General features: G+C 46.9%; 1 protein-coding gene across 1 annotated transcript in view; it reads left to right on the top strand.

Annotated features, from left to right (window-relative positions):
- creb3l2 (cAMP responsive element binding protein 3-like 2) overlaps window positions 1-26,232 on the top strand; it is a 142,323-nt gene that overhangs the window by 34,349 nt on the left and 81,742 nt on the right. Inside the window, exons 2-3 of the mRNA XM_072484257.1 lie at window positions 14,249-14,456; window positions 24,853-25,061. Coding sequence (XP_072340358.1) covers window positions 14,249-14,456; window positions 24,853-25,061 — 417 coding nt within the window. The remainder of the gene's footprint in view (window positions 1-14,248; window positions 14,457-24,852; window positions 25,062-26,232) is intronic.

Here is a 26,232-nt window from a genome sequence, read left to right as displayed (position 1 = left end):
TCGATTTAAGTAATACTCTGCCTTTATATTCTTCCTGCCATTTTCTTACATTATACTCCGTCTGCCAGATTTCTGCCCACTCACTCCATCTAACTGAATCCATCTGCAAACTCCGCATGTCTTCTTCACAACATACTTTCCTATCTCTCTGTCATCTGCAAATTTAGCTACCATACTTTCATTCCCCTCATCCAAGTCATTGATGTAAATTCTGAAAAGTTGAGGCTGTAGCACAGACCCCTCTGCGGGACTCCACTGGTCAACATCTTGCCAATTAGACAAGGACACATTGATGTTTCCTGCCTGCAAGTCAATCTTTAATCCAGGTGAATAGGCTACCCCCTGCAGCTTTTATTTTTTACAATAACCGTTGATATGGCATCTTATCAAATATTTCCTGGAAATGTAAATACAGTGGGGGCGATTCTCCGCGGCGCGGACCAAGTGCCCGCGCCGTCGTGAACGCTGTCGCGTTTCACGACGGCGTGAACAGGGCCCGGGCACGACCTATTCTGGCCCCCACAGGGGTCCAGCACGGTGCTGGAGCAGTTCACGCCGCTCCAGCGTCCTTACGTGGTGCCAAATGGGCGCCGCGCCAACCTGCGCATGCGCAGTTGGGGCAGCCCAATCCTGCGCATGCGCAGTTGGGGCAGCCCAATCCTGCGCATGCGCAGTTGGGCCGCGCATGCGCGGGAACTTCTTAAGCACGCCAGCCCCTCACCAACATGGCGCCGGTGTTCTGGGGCCGCGCGCGGAAGGAGGTAGGCCCGGGGTGGGGGGGGGGAAGAGGCCGGCCCACTGATCGGTGGGCCCCGATCGCTGGCCAGACCCCACTGGAGGCCCGCCCCGGTGAAGGAGCCCCCCCCCCCCCCCCTCCCCACAGGCTGTCCCTCCAGCGTTCCTGCAGAGATCCCGTCGGCCTGTCCATCCGGGACAGAGAATCGCCGTTTGCGGCGATTCTCCGAGCGGCCCGACGCGAATCGCGCGGCGCTGGTTTCGGGGGGCGTGGGAGAATCGCATGCGGGGGTCGGGGCGGCCTGGTACGATTCGTGCGGCGCCCTGGCGAATCTCCCACCCAGCTTGGGGGGGAGAATCGCGCCCAGTACGTCTACAGGCTCCCCTCTATCCACAGTGCAACTCTATTAAATTGGTTAAACATCGGGCGCGATTCTCTGGAAATATTTCTGAGTTAATTTGTGGCTGTTTTTTCAGGGTGTTTCTTGGCAGCTCTGCCGCCGAGTTCCCCACCGCTATTCAATGACACTGATTCACATTTTTGGGCACTGGGGATTTTCTCAACGGTTTAGCCCACACTTAGAATTTTTTTTAGACGGCTGAGCTGAATTCCGAGCCGGGCCGCACTTTTGCAAGGGCGATCTCTAAGTGAGCTTGTGGGTCCTTCACACCATCCACCCATTGGAAATGTCACCCTCCAAACGCATGGGCACATCCCTCACCCCCTAAGTGAGGACAGCCTGCCTGGGGGTCCCTCCCTCTTCAGGCCCCCACCCCAACCTCCCGGAGGCCCCTTTACCTGCCCCCACACTTTGATCCCCTCTCCACCTTCATATCATGAGCTTTCCCCCCCCCCCCCCCCCCCTTTGCAATGGCACCCAGGCACCCTTGCAGTGGCACCCAAGCTCCTGCTGGCTTGGCAATGCCACCCAGGTACCTTGACAGTGCCAGGCTGATGGATGCAGGGGCAGCCATCCCAAGCTGAACCCCTGGGCCATATGGGCACCGACCGGGAGAAGGGGGTGCTGAGTGCTAACCCGGACCCGTCCCAAGGGGTGGCGACGGTGGCCATCAGCTCTCCCGAGTTCCACACCTCTGATGAGGCAGCATCTCGGAGTCAGCACACGGGACAGGACAGCACGGCTGTGCATGTGCCGTCGCCAAGTGAGCTGGGGTTCTCTGGCACCAGAGGACACCCGCCGGGGCATCAAAGGCCATGGGATGCAGCTGGCTGCCTCCACCTCAGGTGTGCATCCTGGGGAAACATCTAGACGTAGCGGTAGAGCTAGGAGGGCAAATAACATCGGGCACCGGGGGACAGGGTAAGTAGGGGATGGGAGGGGGGGTAGACTGAACCATCGGGAGAGTGGGGACCTGTATTGAACAATACACATGCTTGAGCACAACCAGTAGCATGGTTCTGCGATGCATCACCGCGTGCAGGCGATGGGTGTGAGCGAGCACTCAGCAGCCAGGCAGGGGTCAGACTATAGCATAGATTGAGGAGCATCAGCGCCCAGCTCTCTGCGGGTTATCATCACCCCCCTGCCCTCGACTGTGACCACGGACAGTCCCAGCACCCTGGAGTGATGTGACACATACCCTGGGAGGATGGGAATTGGGGTGGGCAAGGTTGCGATGATGGACCAAACCACGCACTAAGTGAATCGGGTGGGTGTGAGGGCCTCCCTGGCCCTCCGGACTTGCCGGACCCTCACCGCTGCCGCCTGTCCTGCAGCCCATGGTTGGGCCTAGGTTCCTCCCCGGCCTCATCCTACAGCCCCTGCTGGTCCAGTGCTTCCTCATCATCCTCGTCCCCATCCCCCTCCTCCTCCGAGTGGCCACATGTTCCTCATCACCAACCTCCAGCTCGTCGCCCACTGCTGTGCCATGTTGTGAAGGGCACAGAAGACCCCAAGCGGACGACCCTCCAGGCGGTGTACTGGAATGCACCTCGAGAGCGATCGAGGCATCGGAACCGCATCTTGAGGAGACCGATGCACCGCTCAATGACCGCCCGGGTGGCTGCATGGGCATCGTTGTAGTGGGTCTCTGCTTCGGTCTCCGGCCTCTGTACTGGTGTCATTAGCCAGGTCCTCAGCGGATATTCCTTATCCCCCAGGAGCCAACCAGCCATCCTCGAAGAGGGCAGGAATGACCGTCTGCCCCAGGATATAGCTGTCGTGCACACTCCCCGGGAAGGGTGCACACATGTGCATTATCTTCATCTGGGGTTGTATGTTGAGGGAGTGGAACCCCTTTCGGTTAACGTAGGGCACTCCCAGATGGCCTGGTGTGCGTAGGGCAACATGGCGTGGCATCTATGACTCCCTGGACGTGGGGCATCCCGGCAATGGCAGTGAAACTTGGAGCTCGGGTCTCCTGTTGGGCCTGGTCCATGTCAAAGTGGATGTAATCTTCCGCCTGGGCATACAGGGCATTCGTGACCTGCATGATGCACCTGTGGGCTGTGCGATACCACATAGGTCCCCGCTCGAGCCCTGAAATGATTCCGTGGCATAAAGCTTCAGGGGTGCAGTGACCTTGACAGCCACTGGGAACGGGTGTCCTCCTCCACATGGTGCCCAGTCCACGAGGATATGGCACAGGTGCCACTCTGTCTCCTTGTTAAGACGGAGCCTCCTGAGGCACACTCTGTCCGTCATCTGTTCAAACAACCAGCCTGTATACCCTTGTCCGTCGCGGGACTCCCCCTCTGGGCCCCTCCCTAGCCTGATGTGCGGCCGGGTCCTCAGGGTGTGTGGCAGGTCCGGCACATGGGCCGCTGCCTCGAGTATCTGCAGACGCTGCTGCTGCCGCCTTCTCTGACGTCTGGCTGCATCGCGTAGCACCAGCACCACTGGCAACCTCTGCACCCAACATCCCTGCCATAGAATTCAATATCTGTAAGGCATTGGGAGACGGTGTTAGACTGACAAACAGCAGTGGCTCCAATGCCGGACCCTCCATACCCCCACTGATCTCCTCGCCCCTACCTGGAACGCCCTGCTTACGCACATCAGGCCGCAGCGGGCCCCCCTCACCGAACCCCAGATCTTGTACCCCAGACACCCACTCACAACATCAACTGGACCGGGAACTGGCCCCCTCCCCATGGCACTCATCCACCCTCCGGCCATGGACATGTCCCCCGGAGCTGTGTCCCATCCCAAGGGTGTTCGGATGTTGTATGTGTGGTGTTGCCTCCCGCAGTGTTCAGGTATACTGTCCAGGCATCGTGGTCTGTTTGGGATGCCAGGCAATGACTCCTGCATGCAACATGGCCCGCCCATCCACAGGAATACACTTGGGTTGTGCAAAGTGCTCACTTAACCACGATAACCAATTCCCTATTAGGAAAAGCCTTCAGCCATGTAGCCAGAAGCTTCGGCAGTCGGAAAGGGTTATGGGTGGTCGGTGGAGCAGACGGACAAGGACAGGAGTTACCCCCGGAAAGGGTACACATGATCCAGGTGTTGGCATTTTGGTTCAGCTCAGCGAATGGTAGCCCACCAATGCGGAGGGTCCTCTCATCCCCAGCCAAGTGTCCACCATTTCCTCATCGAGCACCAGCGCCCCCGGGCTCTTTGCCTGTGAGCAAAGATGGCTACTCATCTCCTCGGCTCCCCACAGAGGTCCTTCCGCCAGGTTCACGTTTTTCAAAAGGAATACTAATTGACGCCAGCGTGAGCCCTTGCTGGGGAGGCCGCTGAATGATGGGAGGCTGTTGGATAAGGGGGTCACTCCCGTTAATTGTATGGAAATAGGGCTTAAATGGTGATAATTGGTGTCTCACCATGCTACGATGGGATCCCGATTTCACCTATGGGAGCGGGCTGGTTGCATCGTAAATTGTTTGGCGCCTGGGGCGGTTCCCATTTTTGGCCTCTCCCGCTATTCACCAGCCTCGTTTCGCTTGAGCGTGAGTGACAAGGCCGGGAGATCGCACCCAAAGGTTATATTTCTACTTTCCAGTGTAATGGAGCCTTTCCAAAACCTAGCGAATTTAGGAAAATTAACACCAACACATTTAGTATCTCATGAGCCACTCTTTTAAGACCCTAGGATGATGTCCAACAAGACCCAGGAACTTGTCAGTCCACAGCTCCATCAGTTTGCTCAGTACTGCTTCCCTGGTGATAGAAATTTCACCAAGTTCCTCTCTTCCTTCCACCTCCTGATTTATAGCTATTACTAGAATATTTATTGTATCCTCTACAGTGAAGACAGAAGCAAAATATTTGTTCATTTCATCTGCCGTTTCCTTATTATCTATTATATTCCCATTCTCACTCTAGAGAACCAACAGACTTTACTTACTCTCTTTAATCATAGATTATCATAGAATTTACAGTGCAGAAGGAGGCCATTCAGCCCATCGAGTCTGCACCGGCTCCTGGAAAGAGCACCCTACCCAAGGTCAACACCTCCACACTATCCCTATAACGCAGTAACCCCACCGAACACTAGGGGCGATTTTGGACACTAAGGGCAATTTATCATGGCCAATCCACCTAACCTGCACATCTTTGGACTGTGGGAGGAAACCGGAGCACCCGGAGGAAACCCACGCACACAAGGGGAGGATGTGCAGACTCCGCACAGACAGTGACCCAAGTCGGAATCGAACCTGGGACCCTGGAGCTGTGAAGCAATTGTGCTATCCACAATGCAACGTGCTGCCCTTAAGAACAAATTAATCTACACTATATCATTCCACCGTAATCCATGTACCTATCCAATAGCTGCTTGAAGTTCCCTAATGTTTCCGACTCAACTACTTCCACAGGCAGTGCATTCCATGCCCCCACTACTCTCTGGGTAAAGAACCTACCTCTGATATCCCTCCTATATCTTCCACCGTTCAGCTTAAATTTATGTCCCCTCGTAATGGTTTGTTCCACCTGGGGAAAAAGTCTCTGACTGTCTACTCTATCTATTCCCCTGATCATCTTATAAACCTCTATCAAGTCGCCCCTCATCCTTCTCCGTTCTAATGAGAAAAGGCCTAGCACCCTCAAACTTTCATCGTAAGACCTACTCTCCATTCCAGGCAACATCATGGTAAATCTCCTTTGCACCTTTTCCAAAGCTTCCACATCCTTCCTAAAATGAGGCGACCACACCTGTACATAGTACTCCAAATGTGGCCTTACCAAAGTTTTGTACAGCTGCATCATCACCTCACGGCTCTTAAATTCAAACCCTCTGTTAATGAATGCTAACACACCATAGGCTTTCTTCACAGCTCTATCCACTTGAGTGGCAACTTTCAAAGATGTATGAACATAGACCCCAAGATCTCTCTGCTCCTCCACATTGCCAAGAACTCTACCATTAACCCTGCATTCCGCATTCATATTTGTCCTTCCAAAATGGACAACCTCACACTTTTCAGGGTTAAACTCCATCTGCCACTTCTCAGCCCAGCTCTGCATCCTATCTATGTCTCTTTGCAGCCGACAACAGCCCTCCTCACTATCCACAACTCCACCAATCTTCGTATCGTCTGCAAATTTACTGACCCACCCTTCAACTCCCTCATCCAAGTCATTAATGAAAATCACAAACAGCAGAGGACCCAGAACTGATCCCTGCGGCACACCACTGGTAACTGGGATCCAGGCTGAATATTTGCCATCCACCACCACTCTCTGACTTCTATCGGTTAGCCAGTTCGTTATCCAACTGACCAAATTTCCCACTATCCCATGCCTCCTTACTTTCTGCATAAGCCTACCATGGGGAACCTTATCAAATGCTTTACTAAAATCCATGTACACTACATCCACTGTTTTACCTTCATCCACATGCTTGGTCACCTCCTCAAAGAATTTAATAAGACTTGTAAGGCAAGACCTACCCCTCACAAATCCGTGCTGACTATCCCTAATCAAGCAGTGTCTTTCCAGATGCTCAGAAATCCTATCCTTCAGTACCCTTTCCATGACTTTGCCTACCACCGAAGTAAGACTAACTGGCCTGTAATTCCCAGGGTTATCCCTAGTCCCTTTTTTGAACGGGGGCACGACATTCGCCACTCTCCAATCCCCTGGTACCACCCCTGTTAACAGTGAGGACGAAAAGATCATTGCCAACGGCTCTGCAATTTCATCTCTTGCTTTCCGTAGACTCCTTGGATATATCCCGTCAGGCCCGGGAGACTTGTCTATCCTCAAGTTTTTCAAAATGCCCAACACGTCTTTCTTCCTAACAAGTATTTCCTCGAGCTTACCAGTCTTTTTCACACTGTCCTCGCCAACAATATGGCCCCTCTCATTAGTAAATATAGAAGAAAAGTACTCGTTCAAGACCTCTCCTATCTCTTCAGACTCAAGACACAATCTCCCGCTACTGTCCTTGATCGGACCTACCCTCGCTCTAGTCATTCTCATATTTCTCACATATGTGTAAAAGGCCTTGGGGTTTTCCTTGATCCTACCCGCCAAAGATTGTTCATGCCCTCTCTTAGCCCTCCTAATCCCTTTCTTCAGTTCCCTCCTGGCTATCTTGTATCCCTCCAGCGCCCTGTCTGAACCTTGTTTCCTCAGCCTTACATAAGTCTCCTTTTTCCTCTTAACAAGACATTCAACCTCTCTTGTCAACCATGGTTCCCTCACTCAACCATCTCTTCCCTGCCTGACAGGGACATACATATCAAGGACACGTAGTACCTGTTCCTTGAACAAGTTCCACTTTTCACTTGTGTCCTTCCCTGACAGCCTATGTTCCCAACTTATGCACTTCAATTCTTGTCTGACAACATCGTATTTACCCTTCCCCCAATTGTAAACCTTGCCCTGTTGCATGCACCTATCCCTCTCCATTACTAAAGTGAAAGTCACAGAATTGTGGTCACTAGCTCCAAAATGCTCCCCCACTAACAAATCTATCACTTGCCCTGGTTCATTACCAAGTACCAAATCCAATATTGCCTCCCCTCTGGTCGGACAATCTACATACTGTGTTAGAAAAGCTTCCTGGACACACTGCACAAACATCACCCCATCCAAACTATTTGATCTAAAGAGTTTCCACTCAATGTTTGGGAAGTTGAAATCATCCATGACTACTACCCTGTGACATCTGCACCTTTCCAAAATCTGTTTCCCAATCTGTTCCTCCACATCTCTGCTGCTATTGGGGGGGCTATAGAAAACTCCTAACAAGGTGACTGCTCCTTTCCTATTTCTAACTTCAACCCATACTACCTCAGTAGGCAGATACTCCTCGAACTGCCTTTCTGCAGCTGTTATACTATCTCTAATTAACAATGCCACCCCCCACCTCTTTTACCACCCTCCCTAATCTTATTGAAACATCTATAACCAAGAACCTCCAACAACTATTTCTGCCCCTCTTCTATCCAAGTTTCCGTGATGGTCACCACATCGTAGTCCCAAGTACCGATCCATGCCTTAAGTTCATGGGAAATGTTTGTTGGTGAGAGGGTATGAGACGCGGGGGCTTGAAAGTCCTTCGTGTTTTAATTATCGGTAGGGCAAAGGAAGTCTCACCGCACCGGGGCGGGCACCCAGCAGCCCTGACTCCAGCCGGCAGTGAAGATCCCGCCTTTGAGGGCACTTACTCCAGAGGCAGGCAGGCAGAGCAGGAGGTTTACCAAACTCCCCCCTACCCACCTTGAGCATGACAATCCAGACCATAGTCCCATCTTCACACTTCTCTCTTTTGTGAGCCAACACCAACTTATAAAATGGGATAGATAGAGAACTAATCTCGCAATTCAAAACTGGGCCTCCATGAGGCATTGAATTATTTTTCAGTGCAATCTGTAACCTAGGCATTGACTAGGAAAAGGGCCAACCTGGTTCAATGAGGAGTGCAAGAACAGCATTACGCATACTTTTTAAAAATAAATTTAGAGTACCCAATTCATTTTCACCAATTAAGGGGCAATTTAGCGTGTCCAATCCACCTAGCCTGCACATCTTTGAGTTGTGGGGGTGGAACCCACGTAAACACGGAGAGAATGTGCAAATTCCACCCGGACAGTGACCCAGAGCCGGGATCGAAACTGGGACCTCGGCGCCGTGAGGCAGCAGTGCTAACCCACTGCGCCACTGTGTTGCCAGCATTATGCATACTTAAAAACGAGGTGCCCAGGTGGTGAAGCTACAACACTTGCTGTCTAGTACGCTTGCAGTCATACTATAGATTGAGCTAAGCAATCTCGCAACCAACAGATCAAAGCAAAACACTGGTCTTGCCATATCTAATCGGGAATGATGATGGGCAATTAAACAACTAACCAGAGGAGGAGATTCAACAAGCATCCACATTCTCAATGATGGTGGAGACTAGCACATCAGTGCAAAAGACAAGGCTGAAGCATTTGCAACCATCATCAGCCAGAGCCCAGAGAGTAATCCATCTCCGCCTCTTCCTAAGGTCCCCAACATCACAGTTACCAGTTTCAACCAGTTTGATTCCTACATGTGATCGTGAAATGGTTGAGTACACTTGTGTTCAGCACAGGCTATGGGCCCTGACAACACTGCAGCACTGAAGAACTATCTGCGCCCCTTGCCAAGCTGTGTCAGTAAAGCTACAACATTGGCGTACATGACAATGTGGGAAACTACCCGGGTGTGTCAGTCCACAAAAAGCAGAACAAATCCAATCTGGGCAACCACCATCCCATCCATTTACTCAATCAGTGGAGTGATGGGAGATGTTGTCGACAGCGCTGTCCAGCAGCACGTAGCAACAAGCCACTCACCGATGGGCAATCAGTTCCAGACCTCTTTACATCCTTGATCCAAACATGGACAAAAGAGCTGAATTCCAGAGGTGAAAATGACTGCCCTTGACATCTGGGCAGCCTTTGACCAAGTGTGGCATCAAGGAACCCGAGTAACTGGAATAGAGGAATATGCTGTACTGGCTGGAATCGTACCCAGCACAAAGGAAGATTGTTGTAAGGCCAATCACCTCAGCACCAGGACAACACTGCCGCTGTTCCTTCAGGGTGGTGTCTTTGATTCAACCATCTTCAGCTGCTGGGAATACTGCATAGAGTTCAGGTCCATTTTTAACTTCTCAGATAATGAAATAATCCCTACCTCTGCTCGGCAATACCGAGACAACCTTCAAGCTTGGCTTAATAAGTAGCAAATAACATGGCGTTACCATTGGTAAATCCTCCAGTATTAATGTCCTGGAAATTACGATTGACCAGAAACCTAACTGTATTATCCACATAAATACTAGAGCAGTGCAGAGGCTGGGAATTCTGTGGTGAGTAACCCACTTCCTAAATCCCCAAAGTCTTTCTGCAATCTAAAGGAACAAGTGAGAAGTGTAATGGAATACTCTCCACTTGCCTGGATGAGTGGAGATCCAACAGTATTTGAGAAGCTTGATACCATCCAAGCTGAAGCAGCTCGCTTGATCAGCACCTCATCTATCACCTTATAAGCACTTCCACCCTCTACCAATGTTACACTATGGCTGAAGTGTGCATCATCTATAAGATGCACTGCAACAACTCCCCAAGGACAACTAAACCCTTGACCTTTACAACAAGTAAACACCCACCACCAGTAAAATTCCCTCCAAGTGACACACCATCCTGATTTGGAATTATATCACTGCGCCTGCAAGCACTCTGGCTCAGAATCGTAGGTCTCCCTTTGTAACAGAATTGTGGATTTACCTGCACCACATGCATTGCAGTAGTTCAAGAAAATGACTCACCGCCACTTTCCAGAGAGCAGTTAAGGGATAGCAACAAATGCTGGCCTTGTCAACATCCCATCCCATGAACAAATTAAAAAAGAATGTGGATGGAGTGCTGATCCTGTGGGTTCCTTTGTCCTGGATGATGTTGTTGAGTTTCTTGTTTTGAAACTGTCCTATTCCAGATAGGTGGAGAGCAATCATCACATCCCTGACTTGTGCCTGGTAGTTGTTTGGCTTTATGGAGTCAGGAGGTGATCCGATGGCCACAGAAAACTCAACCTCTTGAGCTGCTCTTGAAGGCAAATGCTTGGTCTTCTTAAGTTTCTGGTTTTGATACGTATCTGGTCTATGGTGACCCCAGAATATTCTTGGGGGATTCCGTGATTGAAATCGCATTGAATGTCAAGGGAAAGTGATTAGTCTCTCCCTTGTTGGAAATGATCATTGCCTTGCAGTTATGTGGTTCAAATGTTATACTTTATGTTGCTTTTCCTTCTATAGTTCTAAAATGATTGATTTGATTTTTTGATTTGGCATTCAATGGCATTACCATCGCTGAATCCCTGACTGTCAACACCCTGGGTGGTTACCATTGATTAGAAACTTAATTGTATTAGCCATATAAATATTGTGGCTATAAGACCAGGTAAGAAGCTAGGAATCCTATGGTGAATAACCCACCACCTTACTCTCCAAAGCCTATACACCACCTAAAAGGCACAAGTCAGATGTGTGATGGAAACTCTGCAGCTCCAACAACACTCAAGAAGTTTGACACTATCCAGGACAAAGCAGCCCGCTTGATTCTCATTGCTTCCACAAACATTCACTCCGATGAACAATGGCAGCCGTGTGTACCATCTACAAGATGGACTGCTGGAACTCACCAAGGTTCCTTAGGCAGCATCTTCCAAACACATGACCACTGACTACCATCTAGAAGCAGCAAACATGTGGAGGTTCCCCTCTAAGTTGCTCACCATCCTGATTTGGAAATATATCACCGTTCCTACACTGTCGCTGGGTCAAAATCTGGAACTCCCTCCCTAACAGCACTGTGGGTGTATCTACATGACCCAGAATGCAGCTTACCACCACCAGCCTCCAGGGCAATTAGAGATGGACATAGCCAGCGACACCCACATCATCAAATGAATTAAAAAAAGACTAGCATTAGAATAAATTCCCACCATTGCTCACGGACAGTTCAGTTCCAGCTCCGAAGTATTCTTGCTCTCCAATATTTAGGTTTCTGGATGAACCTGCACAATCTTTATCTTTTCAATAAAATGTTCAACAATTCAAGCAACCTGGCATAATATTGTATGCTACTTAATTGGTCTTTTAATTATTAATTTATCTCTTCTCCCACCAGTGCTGAACCACTCCCCATTGTGGTTCCCCCTTGCATAGATCAGAATAACCTGTTGTGGTTGCACACATTTGAAATGGTCAAGATATAAAAATATCCCCATGTGCACCATTATCCTTTACTGGAGGTAGAGAGGATGAAGAACCATGCACTTGTACTGTATAATATATTAGTTATGGCAGGGTTTCAGAAACAAATATAAACAATACGCTGCTTCCTGTTCTGTTCTTGGTGCCTTTTATTAGGTCCATAGAGAGAAAGTGATTTAATGCCTAATCAGTATCTTTGGATTATATTGTGCTGTCGTTGTTATTCTCTAGTGTTGCCAAAATACTATTATTAAAGCCACACCTTGGCAGCCAGTGGCTCCAGTGTTATCTCCAGTGTTACTCCTCCAATTGGGTCTAGCTTTCCTTAAGCAGATATGTGACAGGTTTATTCTATTAAGTATAGGGAATGAGGTTGCTTTTAATTCATTTATGGGATAAGCGGCATGGTCGCCCAGTGGTTAGCACTGATGCCTCGCAGTGCCAGGAACCTGGGTTCAATTCCAGCCTTGGGTGACTGTGTGAAGTTTGCACGCTCTCCCTGTGTCTGTGTGGTATTCCTCCGGGTGCTCCGGTTTTCTTCCACAGTCCAAAGATGTGCAGGTTAGGCGGATTGGCCATGTTGAATTGCCCCTCAGATGTGTAGGTTAGGTGGGATTGCAGGGATGAAGGTGGGGAATGAACTTGGGTAAGGTGCTCTTTCAGAGGATTGAGGCAGACTCGATGGGCTGAATGGCCTCCTTCTGCACTGTAGGGATTCTATAGAAAATCTTTGGATGTAGGCATCGCTGGTTAGGTCAGCATTTATTGCCCGTCCCTAGTCGGCCCTTACAAGGTGGTGTTAAGCTGCCTTCTTGAACCACTGTAGGTCCCTGAAATAGAGGTGCATCCACAGTGCGGTTAGGGAGGGAATTCTAGGATTTTGACCCAGCGACAGTGAAGGCCTGGTGATATATTTCCAAGTTAGGATGGTAAGTGGCTTGGAGGGGAACCTCCTGGTGGTGGTGTTTCCAGGTATCTGCTGTCCTTGTCCTTCTAGACCCTTTCCTTTTTATCACTTTATTGATGATAGAGAGTAGACTGATGAAGCACTAATTGGTTGGGTTGGATTTGTTCTGTTCCTTATAGACAGGACACACCTGGGACATTTTCCACATTGCCAGGTAGATGACCGTGTCGGAATAGCTTGGCTAGAGGTGCGGCAAGTTCAGTACAATTGCCAGAATATTGTCAGGGCCTTTGCAGTATCCAGTGCCTTCAGCCGTTTCTTGATATCACTTGGAGTGAATCGAATTGACTGAAGACTGACATCTGTGATGCTGGGTACCTCGGAATTAGGCCTAAATGGGACATCCCATTCGGCACTTCCACCTAAAGATTGTCGTAAATGCTTCAGCCTTGTCTTTTGCTGGGCTCCTCCATCATTGAGAATGCGGATATTTGTGGAACCTCCTCCTCCAGTGAGTTGTTCATTTGTCCACCACTATTCATGGCTGGATGTGGCAGGACTGCAAAGCTTAGATTTGAACCGTTGGTTGTGGGATCGCTGAGCTCCGTCTATTACTTGCTGCAAATGCTGTTTGGCACAAAAGAAGTTCTGTGTTGTAGTTTCACCAAGTTAACACCTCCATTTTTAGATATGTCTGCTGTTGCTCCTGGCATGCCCTCTGCACTCTTCGTTGAACCGGGTTGGTTCCCTGGCTTGGTGATAATGGAGATATACCAGGTCATGAGCTTACAGATTGTGGTTGAATATAATTCTGCTGCTGCTGATGGCCCACAGCGCTTCATGGATGCCAGTTATGAGTTGCTCAATCTGTTCGATGTCTATCCCATGTAGCACGGTGGCAGTGCCACACAACATTGAGGGTATCCTCAATGTGAATACGGGACTTTGTCTCCACCAGGATTGTGCGGTGGTCACTTCTACTGATATTGTCATGGACAGATGCATCTGCAGCCGGCAGGTTGATGAGGATTAGGTCAAGTATGTTTTTCTCTCTTGTTGGTTCCCTCACCAACGGTCGCAGTCTAGCAACTAAGTGAATTGCCGAGTGCATTTATAGTTTGGATCCATTCAGAATTTCTTCACTCAGTCCTTGTACACAGTGCTCCTAGGTTCCAGCTGTCAGCTCAGGTAACTTCAATAGCAGATTCCGTGTTTGCAAAGACAGCTGATCTCCAAGCCTCATGCAAACGTCTGGTCCCTGAACCCTGCACTGCTATTTGTCCAACTTCAAACCTGCATATCAGTAAAATGACTGAACATGTTCTCAGCAATAATTCAAACTCTTTCACCCCCCCACCACAGGAGAATTGTACTTGACCCTTTTTAAAATTTCCATGACCAAGAAGTCTCAAACCTCTTTTCTTCTCTTGCCTATTTCCTCAGCACTTCACCGAGATATTGGATGAGCTTTCTAAGGATATGCTGGGCCACCTCTTCAATGATCCTTTCCTTTCTGATCAATGCGAGCTGATGGATGCGGAACTTTCGCCTGCTCCACACATCCAGGCTGAACACAGCTATTCCCTGGCGGGTGATTCTCGACCACAGTCCCCACTCACACAGATCTCAACTGAAGATGATTTTAACGAAGGTATTTATGTGATGTTTTTATTTCCGGAATTGGTTTGCAGTAAATGCATATTTTTGTTTCAGAAAACATACAAGATTCTGATTTTAATATTTATTGGAAGTTGCTTTCTCATTCTTGTTTAGCGATTGGTGCTATTTTTAACATTCCACTTCTGCTTTGCAGTGACTTGCTGCACATGAAAGTAAAACTCCCAAAGTATTCCAGTTAAGAGGGTCTGGTAGCTGTACTGGTAGAGCTGTGGATTCCAGTCAAAATGGGACTGGTGGCACCACGTTTGCATTAGAATGCTTGGTAGGTGCAGTGACATTACCAGGATTCCATTCCGAGAATGTCAAGCGCATTTACTAGTCAGGAACTGAATATCCATCCGGAAATGAGCCTGTAGTGTGAGCTTGAACAGACAACAAAGATCCCAATTCAGGTCTTTGCTAACTTAGCTGATCTCAATTGGGTTCCAGGTCGGGGCCCTGTAATTAAGGAGTTCAATCCGGGCAAATGCGAGGTGATTCATTTTGGAAGATCCAATTCAAGGGCGAACTATATGGTAAATGAAAAAACCCTGGGGAAAATTGGTGTACAGAGAGATCTGGGTGTTCAGGTCCATTGTACCCTGAAGGTGGCTGCTCAGGTCGATAGAGTGGTCAAGAAGGCATACGGCATGCTTTCCTTCATTGGAAGGGGTATTGAGTACAAGAGTTGGCAGGTCATGTTACAATTGTATAAGACTTTGGTTCAGCCACATTTGGAATACTGCGTACAGTTTTGGTCTCCACATTACCAAAAGGATGTGGATGCTTTGGAGAAGGTGCAGAGGAGGTTTACCAGAATGTTGCCTGGTATGGAGGGCGTTAGCTATGAAGAGAGGTTGAGTAGATTTGGATTATTTTCATTAGAAAGACGGAGGTTGAGGGGGGACCTCATTGAGGTCTACAAAATCATGAGAGGTATAGACAGGGTGGATAGCAAGAAGCTTTTTCCCAGAGTGGGGGACTCAATTACTAGGGGTCACAAGTTCAAGGTGACGGAGGAAAAGTTTAAGGGAGATATGCGTGGAAAGTTCTTTACGCAGAGGGTGGTGGGTGCCTGGAACGCATTGCCGGCGGAGGTGGTAGAGGCGGGCACGATAGCGTCATTTAAGATGTATTTAGACAGATACATGAATGGGCAGGGGGCAGAGGGATACAGATCCTTAGAAAATAGAGGATCTGGATCGGCGCAGGCTTGGAGGGCCGAAGGGCCTGTTCCTGTGCTGTAATTTTTCTTTGTTCTTTGTTAACCTCTGGGCTCTAGATTAAGGGGAACATTGATCAGGGTTCCCCTTCCTGTTAGTATCAAGTGATCCTTTCTGTAGGTTCACATGTCTGTTATCCTCTAATGAGGACCGAATTGGGCTATGCTGTAATGATCCGTGTGCTTGAACAACCTGTTGGCTTCTTGTTTAGGCTTGTTTTGGAAAATAGTGATATGTCTATTTTGGCTATCTGCAGAGAGTAGGTGGGATTGATTCTTGGCCTAGCTGAACAGTGTGACATTTGATAGTAGCCTCTTGCAGCCTGGAAGAGAAAAATCACCAGAGAGACCGATCGTGTTTCACTGTTTGCTCACAGCCGGCCAACTAAACAAACTGATTTTACTTTCTTCTTCATTCCCATCCTCCTTTACCACAAGGAGGTCAAGTCCTGCACCTGATAAGTTTGATGTTGAGGTACTTTCCCTCTTTATAGAAATGTAATAGATTGTGGGGCAGCGTATATTATCAACTGTTCTGTCAAATATAATAATTGTTCTCCGATGTCACACGCAGGAATAAATATTTCTGCTGTGACACTCATCAGGAAGAATGGTGAGCTGTAGGGCATCTCATTGATTTGTGATGTACAACTGTTCCAATTAGAATTTCTGCACTTTATCCTAATTGCTTATTTGTGACAGTGGGAGCTTCCACAATGAGCATTTACTTATGAAGCATTGAAGCAGCCATTTAAGGGGCTCCAATCTGACATGAACAGAAGGGAAAATAATTAAATCTCTATTCTATGTGGCAATGATATGACGGGTGGCACCCATAATGCTGCAGGTGTTTGGGTGCTGAAATCACATTATCAGGTCTGGAGGCTTGAGGCCTAGCATACATCATTTGAACTACACACTTCCTTATCCCATAAAGCATCCAGTTCAATTTAAGGGGACTTCCCGATAATGTAACTAGAACCCCACGTGCTTGATGCTGATTTGGGAGGGAGAGCTTTTCTACCGACCTTTCCTCACGCTATGGGCCAGGGTTTAGAAAACTCCAAAGTATATCATGGAGTTCACCTGACCCACGACTTTTAATTAATTTTGGTTATGGGAAGCACAAGGGTCCACTCTCTAGGTGTTATGCAACAGAGACCTTAAAAGTATTTTTAAAACAAAACAATGTTTATTCTATGAGCCCAGTTAACATTTTATAATCGCACAGTAAACATCTTATCAACTACCAACAGACGTAATCCCACCGATACAATACTTTATAGGTACCCTTAATACCTTTCCTCGAAACATCCATAAGTTAAACCCTTTTTTAACAAAGCCAGCAGGTTTAAATTCTCTACAGAAACAGATATTACTTTGAAATCATCAAGTGAGCTGAAGACAGTCTTTAGCTTTTAGAGAGAAAGATCTGCTTGCTTTGAATACAGCTCTGCAACTCTGAAAATGAAACCAAAAACAGAGCCACAAAGCAGCTTTTCAGCTCAAAACAACAGTGAAAGAAAGACAGCCCAGCTCCACCCACACACTGACATCACTGCAGTTATTTGATAAACACCCATTTCTTAAAGGTACATCCACCTGACACTAATAATAGATCACCCTTAATTTTTCCCCCCACATTTTTTGCCCTTCAGCTAAATCTATAAAAGGGGCACAAGACCCTCGCAGCTGTCAGGAGGTTAAAAAACGGCAGCAGTTTATAGACAACCAGCAGCCCTATACTGTGATTTTTCAGATACCTGTCCTTGTCACAGTCCCATGCATATTAGAAATGCCATTGATGTACAATACTGGACCAGCCGTGCATTATTGTGTTCCATCAGTTCATATTGTTCAAATTATCTCCGCCATGTTATTGGTCTCTTCTGTGGCCAAAGGAACGATCCTTGATGTGCATGGACAGATGTAAGCATGGTGGTCTTTTCATGGTGAAGCATTAAATGTGACTATGCAACATTATTTTAGCTATCACTGAGGTATGCCTTCCCCAGAGAAGAGTCTTTCAAAACACTTTGCAGGTAGCTGACGAAGTGTTCCTCTCAAACATACCGGACGGAGCATGCAGCAAAAAATGGTGGATCTGAGGAAAATATGCCGTGTTAATTGTCCTGGCATTATTAAGTAAGATAAGCATTAAGTACGATTGCATGACAGCTTTTCAGATGCCAGCTCAAAAGGTTCTTGGTGGTACTGCACACTTGTGTCATATACGTTATAGAATTATCATAGAACTTATGACACAAGTATGCAGTACCATCAAGAATCTTTTGAGCTGGCATCTGAAAAGCTGTCATGCACTCTTACTTAATTGAATGCTAAAATGAATGCCTTCAAATAGCATGGCATACAAAACCTGTTTCTGAAACTATTGGCGCATCAAAACCTTCATGAGTCCTTTAGCTATGAGGAAAGATTGAACACGTTGGGTTTGTTTTCTTTGATACAGAGGAGGCCGAGGGGAAATGTAATTGATGTGTAAAAATTGAGGGCCCTAGATAGAGAAGGTATTCAATCATAAATTTAAAGTAATTGGTGGAAGGATTTAAGAGTATTTTTCTTTCCCCAGAGGGTGGTGGGTTTCTGAAATTACATGTCTAAAAGGGTAGAGGCAGAAACCCTCATCATGTTTAAAAATAACTTGGACTTGCATTTGAGGTACTATAAGTTGTAAGACTACAGATCAAGAACTGGAACATGGGATTAGACTTGTTAAGTTTTTTTTGTTGGCCAGCAAGGACACAATGGGCTAAATGGCCTCTTTCTATGCCGTAAATCGTATCCATTTTTCTGTTAAGCTAAACACAACAAATCCTTCCATTATCCCCTTCATATATAATGCATGTTAATGACCAGAATGGGTTGCCAGTTAAGCACATGTTGCATGGAATCTTCAGCAATAAAGCATATAACTTGGCCCAGAAAGTCCAAACTGTCGTGTGACAGTACCTTCAAGAAATGGGTGTTTAAGAAATGTACCTTTAAGAAATGGGTGGAGCACAGGTTAACAAAGAGATTGAGAGTATGCTTAAAAATGGCAATATTGAAGTGGGTTGCAGCCAATGGAGCTCGCCCATAGTGATGGGACCAAAACCAGACGCTACCCAACAGTTGTGTGTGGACTATAGATAGGTTAATGCAGTTAACCTGGACTCTTATCCTATCCCACGTTTGGAGGATTTATTTGAGAAAGTGGGACAATCAGCTTTTATTTCCAAATTGGATTTACTTAAAGGTTACTGGCAGATACCTTTATCCGAAAGGGCCAAGGAGATTTCAGCTTTTGTGACTCCAGATGGTATATACCAATTCAAAGTTATGTCATTTGGCATGCAAAACACCCCAGCCACATTTCAACGGTTAACTAACAAAGTTGTTTCAGGATTACCCAATTGTGCGGTATACATCGACGTTTTGGTAATTTTCAGCCAGGCATGGAAAGAATATTTAAAACATCTGATGGAGTTATTTGATCGACTCCAGGAGGCGGGTTTGGTGATAAACCTAGCCCAAAGTGAATTTGGAAAAGCCCAAGTCACTTTCCTTGGCCATACAATCGGACAGGGTTGAATGGTCACACGGGATGTGAAATCAACAGTTATTGAGGAGTTTTCAATACCCTTGAGACAAAGGGAAATAATGCAATTTCTTGGCAGGAGTGGATTTGATCGAACATGTGTGCAAATGTTTTGTAGCGTGATTGCTCCACTGATGGACTTGCTGAAGAAACGTCGAAAATTTCAATGGACAGCGGAGTTTCAAAAGGCATTTGACTGCCTGAAAGCTGTGATAACCAATACTCATGTGTTGAAGAATTGCAAGGAACTCTGTGATCAGATTGAACTAAAGTATCTGACTTTAAAGAGACATGCCGAGGCATAGAGGAATGGATGGATCGTGCAGAGACCTTCTTGTTCAATGAGACTGTTAATTGAGAAGGATTTCAGTTGGAGGAAGACGAACAAAAAAAAAATGGACTATATTATTATACCTGTTTGCGTGTGTTGTTTATTGAAACGGAAAAGTATATTTACTGTGTGCATTTCTTAAAGGATAGTGAAAAGGTAAAAAATGAAACCATCTTGAAGTTGATGGTTTATTTATTTTTTCTTGGGGGGAGGTGTCATGTGAGAGTACCTTTAAGAAATGGGTATTTAAGAAATGTACCTTTAAGAAATGGGTGTTTATCAGTGATGTCAGTGTGTGGGTGGAGCTGGGCTGTCTGTCAGCTTTTTACTTTCGTTTTAGGCTGTTTGCTGTAGGGTGTGCTTTAGTTTCATTTTTGTGTTGGTGCTGAAGTCAGACAAAGCAGCTGTACTGCTGTTCTCTCTGCCACAAAAAGACTACCTCTTAATCATTTGGTGAATTCAGAATTATGAATGTTTTCAGTAGTGACTTTAACCTGATGTGCTTCTGTTAAAGGTTCTGGGCGCTATTCTCCCCCCCAACGCCGGGTGGGAGAATCGCTGGGGTGCCGCACGATTCGCGCCACGCCACCCCGACCCCCGCACGCGATTCTCCCACCCCCCGGAAACCAGCGGCGCGCAATTCGCACTGGACCGCTCGCAGAACCGGCGAGCGGTGATTCTCCGGCCGGATGGGCCGAGCGGCCGCTACGACACGAAAGGTTCCCGCCGACGCCGTCCACCCCTGGTCGCTGCCGGTGGGAACTCTGCGGGAATGCTGGGGGGGGCGGCCTGTGGGGGGGGGAGGGGAAAGGGGGGCTCCTTTACAGGGGTGGCCTCGGATGGGGTCTGGCCTGCGATCGGGGCCCACCAATCGGCGGGCCGGCCTTTTTCCCCCCCCCCTCCCTCCCAGGCCTACCTCCTGCCGCGCGCAGCCCCAGAACACCGGCTCCATGTTGGTGAGGGGCCGGCGTGCGTAAGACGTTCCCCGCGCATGAGCAGGATGGCGCAGCCCAAATGCGCATGCGCAGGATTAGGCTGCCCCAACTGCGCTTGCGCGGGTTGGGGCGGCGCCCATTTGGCGCCGTGTTAGGACGCTGGAGCGGCATGAACCGCTCCAGCGCCGTGCTGGCCCCCTGTGGGGGCCAGAATAGGTAGTGTCCGGGCCCTGTTTGCGCCGTCGTAAAAAGCGACAGCGTTCACGACGGCGCGAACTCTTGGCCTCCATATCGGAGAATTGCCCCCTGTTTTTTGTAAGTCTTCTGGATGTTAAAAGGACAGCGTAAGCATTACTTAGTGTGGTATTCTTTGGGGGTTGTATTTGAATTAATGGTTGCTAAGATGTTCACTGTTTGTTTTAAAAAGGTTAACTTGAGTTCATAGAATAAACATTGTTTCGCTTTAAAATATACTTTTCCATTTCTGCTGTACCACACCTGTAGAGTGGGCCGTGTGCTCCCCATACCACAATCTATTAAAAATTGTGGGTCAGGTGAACTCCATGATACACTTTGGGGTTCTCTAAACCATGGCACATAATAAAACTGGTATTTATACTCTGTACAATCCTCCTCCAATTCTTCCATCCCTGCCACCCTATCCCTCTAGTGCCTCAGACCTCCATTGAAATGTGTCGATGCTTTCTGTTTCAATCACTCACACGTTGCAGAGCTTTTAACATTCTTGCCGTTTTGGTAAAGGAATTTTTCCTTAATTCTTTATTTGATCTGTTGATGAACATCCCTCATTTATGGCGACTGGATGAGCTCAGTTGACTAGCTAGCTGGTTTGTGATACAGAACAAGGCCAATAGCGCGGGTTCAATTCCTGTATTGGCTGAGGTTATTCATGAAGGTTCCGCCTTCTAAATCTTGCCCCTCGCCTGAGATGTGGTGATCCTCTGATTTAATCACCACTAGTCAGCTCTCCTCCTCAAAGGGGAAAGCAGCTTATGGTCATCTGGGACTATGGTGACTTTACTTACTATTTATGCTCTCTTGTTCCCACAAGTCAAAGAGTTTCTCCTGATCGGTCTTAATTTTAAAGACTTTCAACAGTCTGCTCTTAGTCTTCTTTTCCAGAGCAAGGAGCCAAAGCCTGATCAATCTTCCTGATATTTGTATCCACTTATTTCAGGTGATATCCTTGTAAAGATTTTCTCAATATCGTTTTATAACACGGAGACTGCTTCTACTGGCATGGAAATAGTAAACAAATAATGAGAGGTGGCGTGTTGGGGACAGAGAGTGTGATATATACTGAGAGGTGGAGGGCAAGGCAAGAATACTTAATGAGTATTTTGTATCTGTATTTGCTGAGCAAAAGAATGCTGACAAAATTAATGGATAGGGTGAAAATGAATAGGAAAGATTTTCTGGACAGGCTGGCAATGTAAATCACCTTGTTTGATTGGTTTGCATCCCAAGTTGCTAAGGGAAATGGGGTTGTAGATAGCGGGACATACAAACATACGGAATAGGAGCAGATGTAGGCCATTCGGCCCCTCGGAGCCTGCTGCGTCATTCTATAGCATCATGGCTAATCTGTTTGTGTTTTGAGTTTGACACCCCTGATAACCTTGGATTTCCTTGCCCAATGAGAATCGAGCTACCTCTGCCCTAAAAATATTCAGTTACCTCCACCTCTGGGGCAGAGAAGAAATTGCCATAATCGTCCATGGGGAAGAACCAAAGAATTGAGAAGTGACAATTCTAACACCCTTATTCAAGAAAGGGCGATAAGACAGTCCCAATAACGACAGGCCAGTTATGTTAAAAAATTACAGATTCTGCTTGACTAATGTAACTGAATATTTTAATTAAGTAACAGAGAAGGTTGATGAAGGGAATGTAATGGATGTTGTCAATATGGATTTTTGAGAGAATTTGACAAAATACCACATAAAAAGCTCAGTAACTAAATTGTGGCTCATGAAATAGCAGGGCCAGTGTCAGCTTGGATTTTTAAAAATTGGTTCAAGGACTGAAAGCAGTGAGTTGCAGCAAATGGTTGTTGATCAGGTTGGATGGTGGTACCAAACTTGCAGGAATGGCAAACAGTGAGGGTGAGGGAAATCAACTGCAACAGGGCATAGGCTAGCAAAATGGGCAGACACATGGCAGGTGAAATTTAATAGAGAAGTGTGAGGAGATGCATTTTTGCAGAAGGGAGAGGCAGTGTAGACAGTTCTGAATGAGTGTGCAGGGACAGGGGGACCCAGGTGGTGCATGTGCTTAGATTTTTGAAGGTGGCAGGACATATTGAGAGAGTATTTAGCAAGGCATATGGGATCTTACGTTCATAAAAACAGGCATTGAGTACAAACGCAGAGAGGTTGTGACAAATCTTTATTAAGCTCTGGCTAGGGAACAACTAGAGTATTGCATCCAGTTTGAGGGTTCTTGGGATGGTGCGGAAGAACTTTTCCAGAATGATTCCGGTGTTAGGGATTTTAGCTACGAGGATAGGTTAGGGAAGCTGGGGTTGATCTCCTTGGAGGAGGGGATTGAAAGGAGATTTGATGGAGGTGTACAAGATTACGAATAAGCTAGGCAAATAAAAAACTGTTCATATTATCTGATGGTACAAGAACTAGGAGTCATGGATTTAGGGTTCTGGACAAGCGATGCGAAATTCTCTGCCCACAATAGTAGTAAGAAGTGGAGACAATCACTGATTTCAAAAGTAAATTGAATAGACAGTTGAAGGAAATAAACTTATGGGATATGAGGATAGACCGAGGGAATGGGACTGACTGGATTGTCCTACAGAGAGCTGGTGTAGACTAAATGGGTGAATGGCCTTTTGCGCCATATATGACATATGACCAGAGCTGCATACAGTACTCCAAGTATGGCTTGGCCAATGGTCTGTGGGAATTTAAAAAGACCTCCCAGCTTTCCTACTCTTCTACACTGGAGACATTAGCTCACTGGGCTAAATCGCTGGCTTTTAAAGCAGACCAAGGCAGGCCAGCAGCATGGTTCAATTCCCGCACCAGCCTCCCCGAACAGGCGCAGGAATGTGGCGACTGGGGGCTTTTCACAGTAACTTCATTGAAGCCTATTCGTGACAATAAGCGATTTTCATTCGGGGCAGCACGGTAGCATTGTGGATAGCACAATTGCTTCACAGCTCCAGGGTCCCAGGTTCGATTCTGGCTTGGGTCACTGTCTGTGCAGAGTCTGCACATCCTCCCCGTGTGTGCGTGGGTTTCCTCCGGGTGCTCCGGTTTCCTACCACAGTCCAAAGATGTGCAGGTTAGGTGGATTGGCCATGATAAATTGCCCTTGGTGTCCAAAATTGCCCTTAGTGTTGGGTGGGGTTACTGGGTTATGGGGATAGGGTGGAGGTGTTGACCTTGGGTAGGGTACTCTTTCCAAGAGCCGGTGCAGACTTGATGGGCTGAATGGCCTCCTTCTGCACTGTAAATTCTCTGATAATCTACACATGAGTGTTTTTCACTCTTTATGTCCTTATCAGCTAGTATTCGTATTTTAAAATATTTGGGCATCTATCTTTTTTGTTGTTATACCCTATCTCTTTTTACATTTTCCAAGAAATAAGTGATCGCTATTTTTACTCAAATGAACTAAATTACATACCTGAAGAAGTATATACTTCTATATATCACTTGCAAAATTACTGTTTTGAAGGATAAGTTAATAGATAATAAATAGACAAACTGGAGGAGGAGTGCCACAAATTTTAATCATTTGGAGGGGCTACTCGGGACTTGTGTATGAGATCTCCGAGGAAGTGAAGGTTAACCCTAAGGCTGCTTTCAATCTCTGGACTTGCACCACCTTTTCCTCATTAACACTTAAATTTGTCATTTTCTGACGCGGACATATATCCAGCCACTAAAAATGTAGTATATTGCAATGCCAGCTGGTTGGAGGTGGTTTTGGAATTTGTAATATATGCCTCTGCCCTCTGATTGTTTGCCATGGCCAGCCATGATTCCTAGCCATATTCGCAAGCACCAATGCTGCTGCACATATCTCGGAGAATGCAGGTAGAAAGTCCGAGCATTGTGACTCAGTGCACAGATGAACAGGAGTAAATGGTACTAACCGAGAAGGAGGATGTGGCTGCTACCTGAATGCTCACATAGATACCATTCCTGATAATCTATTTTAGGAAGTCCACTCATGGGAAAATAATTATTCATTTTAATAGCAACCAAACTTTATAATCAAAACTGCAAAATTTAATTTTATTTAAACTTTCCTCTGCAGATATGGAATGTGAATCCTGGTCAGTGGGCTCCGATCTAAAGCCAATCACGTTGAAGCATGAAGCTCTCCTCTGTGATATTAATTGTCTTGCTCCTTCTGTTACCTTAACCGGAACCACCTCCATGATCGTAGACATTGCACTCGACACGTATAAGATGGAAACGACCCCTGCAATTGAACCAGCTCTTGATACAGTCCCAATCGATCAGGTGAGAGGTGCTTTAATGTCTCTGTTTCTACTTCTGGGGCTCTGTAATTTTGTGGGCTAGAAGAAAAAAATATTGTCTCTGAATCCTAGGCTAGACTGAGTTGGCTGATCATAACTGGACAATCCATTGTACAACCAGGATTTCTGATCCTCTTGTATTTGAATAATCCCTGCTGGGACGTGCATATGTACATGAACAGAGGCAAGTGTGCAGTTTCTTTACTCTTCCTACCCTTGCTGCCTAACCTCGAACATGACGAATAAGTGACATTAGAGGACTGTCTCCCATGGACCAGCCTCTGGGCATAAATTAGCCTTCAGGAATGCAAAGGACATAACTGCAAAGAAGAACAGTGACCTTCTCCTGCTTCTGCTTCTGTTTCTTATGACCCTATGATCGGTTCTTACTACATTGGAATGATCATTCTGAAAGATTAGCCAGCTATAAAATAAAACATGAACAAGACAGTCTAATCTCGGGGAATCTGAATAATGCATGTCAGCTGTACCATCGGATTTATTTTTACTATACAACATTGAAATTAATTATCAAACTATAAATTTCTGTGCCTTGAGCATTAAAACTGCTGAACATGCCCACATACTTCACAAGATCATGTGCTTTGCAAATTTGGATATATGGATAACGAAAGCCCACTAAACCAATACAAACCTACCTTACGAGGGTTTCCTCCGGGTGCTCCGGTTTCCTCCCACAGTCCAAATATGTGCACGTTAGGTGGATTGGCCATGCTAAATTGCCCCTTAGTGTCCAAAAAAGGTTAGGTGGAGTTACTGGGTTATGGGGATAGGCTGGAGGTGTGGGCTTAAGTGGGGTGCCCTTTCCAAGAGCCGGTGCAGACTCGATGGGCCAAATGGCCTCCATCTGCACTTAAATTCTATGGTTCTATCCTGTTCCTTCCCCCCCCTCCCCCCCTCCCCACACCCCCCTCCATCACACACCTCAAATCCCATTTGTCTCCAGAAATGCATCCGTTGTTTCTTGAACTGGCATGGGCTGCTTCAAAATTCTCTCATGTGACATTTTGCGCAGCTCTGCTGTGCTTGTTTGACAATGTTCAGTTTCCTTCTTACTCCATTTTTAACTACCATTTAGTGCTTTTTGAACCATTCGCCATACTTAATTTCCCTGGTTCAACTTGTCAATTCCC

Source organism: Scyliorhinus torazame, chromosome 19, assembly GCF_047496885.1.
Source record: "Scyliorhinus torazame isolate Kashiwa2021f chromosome 19, sScyTor2.1, whole genome shotgun sequence".
Taxonomy (NCBI): domain Eukaryota; kingdom Metazoa; phylum Chordata; class Chondrichthyes; order Carcharhiniformes; family Scyliorhinidae; genus Scyliorhinus; species Scyliorhinus torazame.
This window is presented reverse-complemented; position numbering and strand designations above follow the sequence as displayed.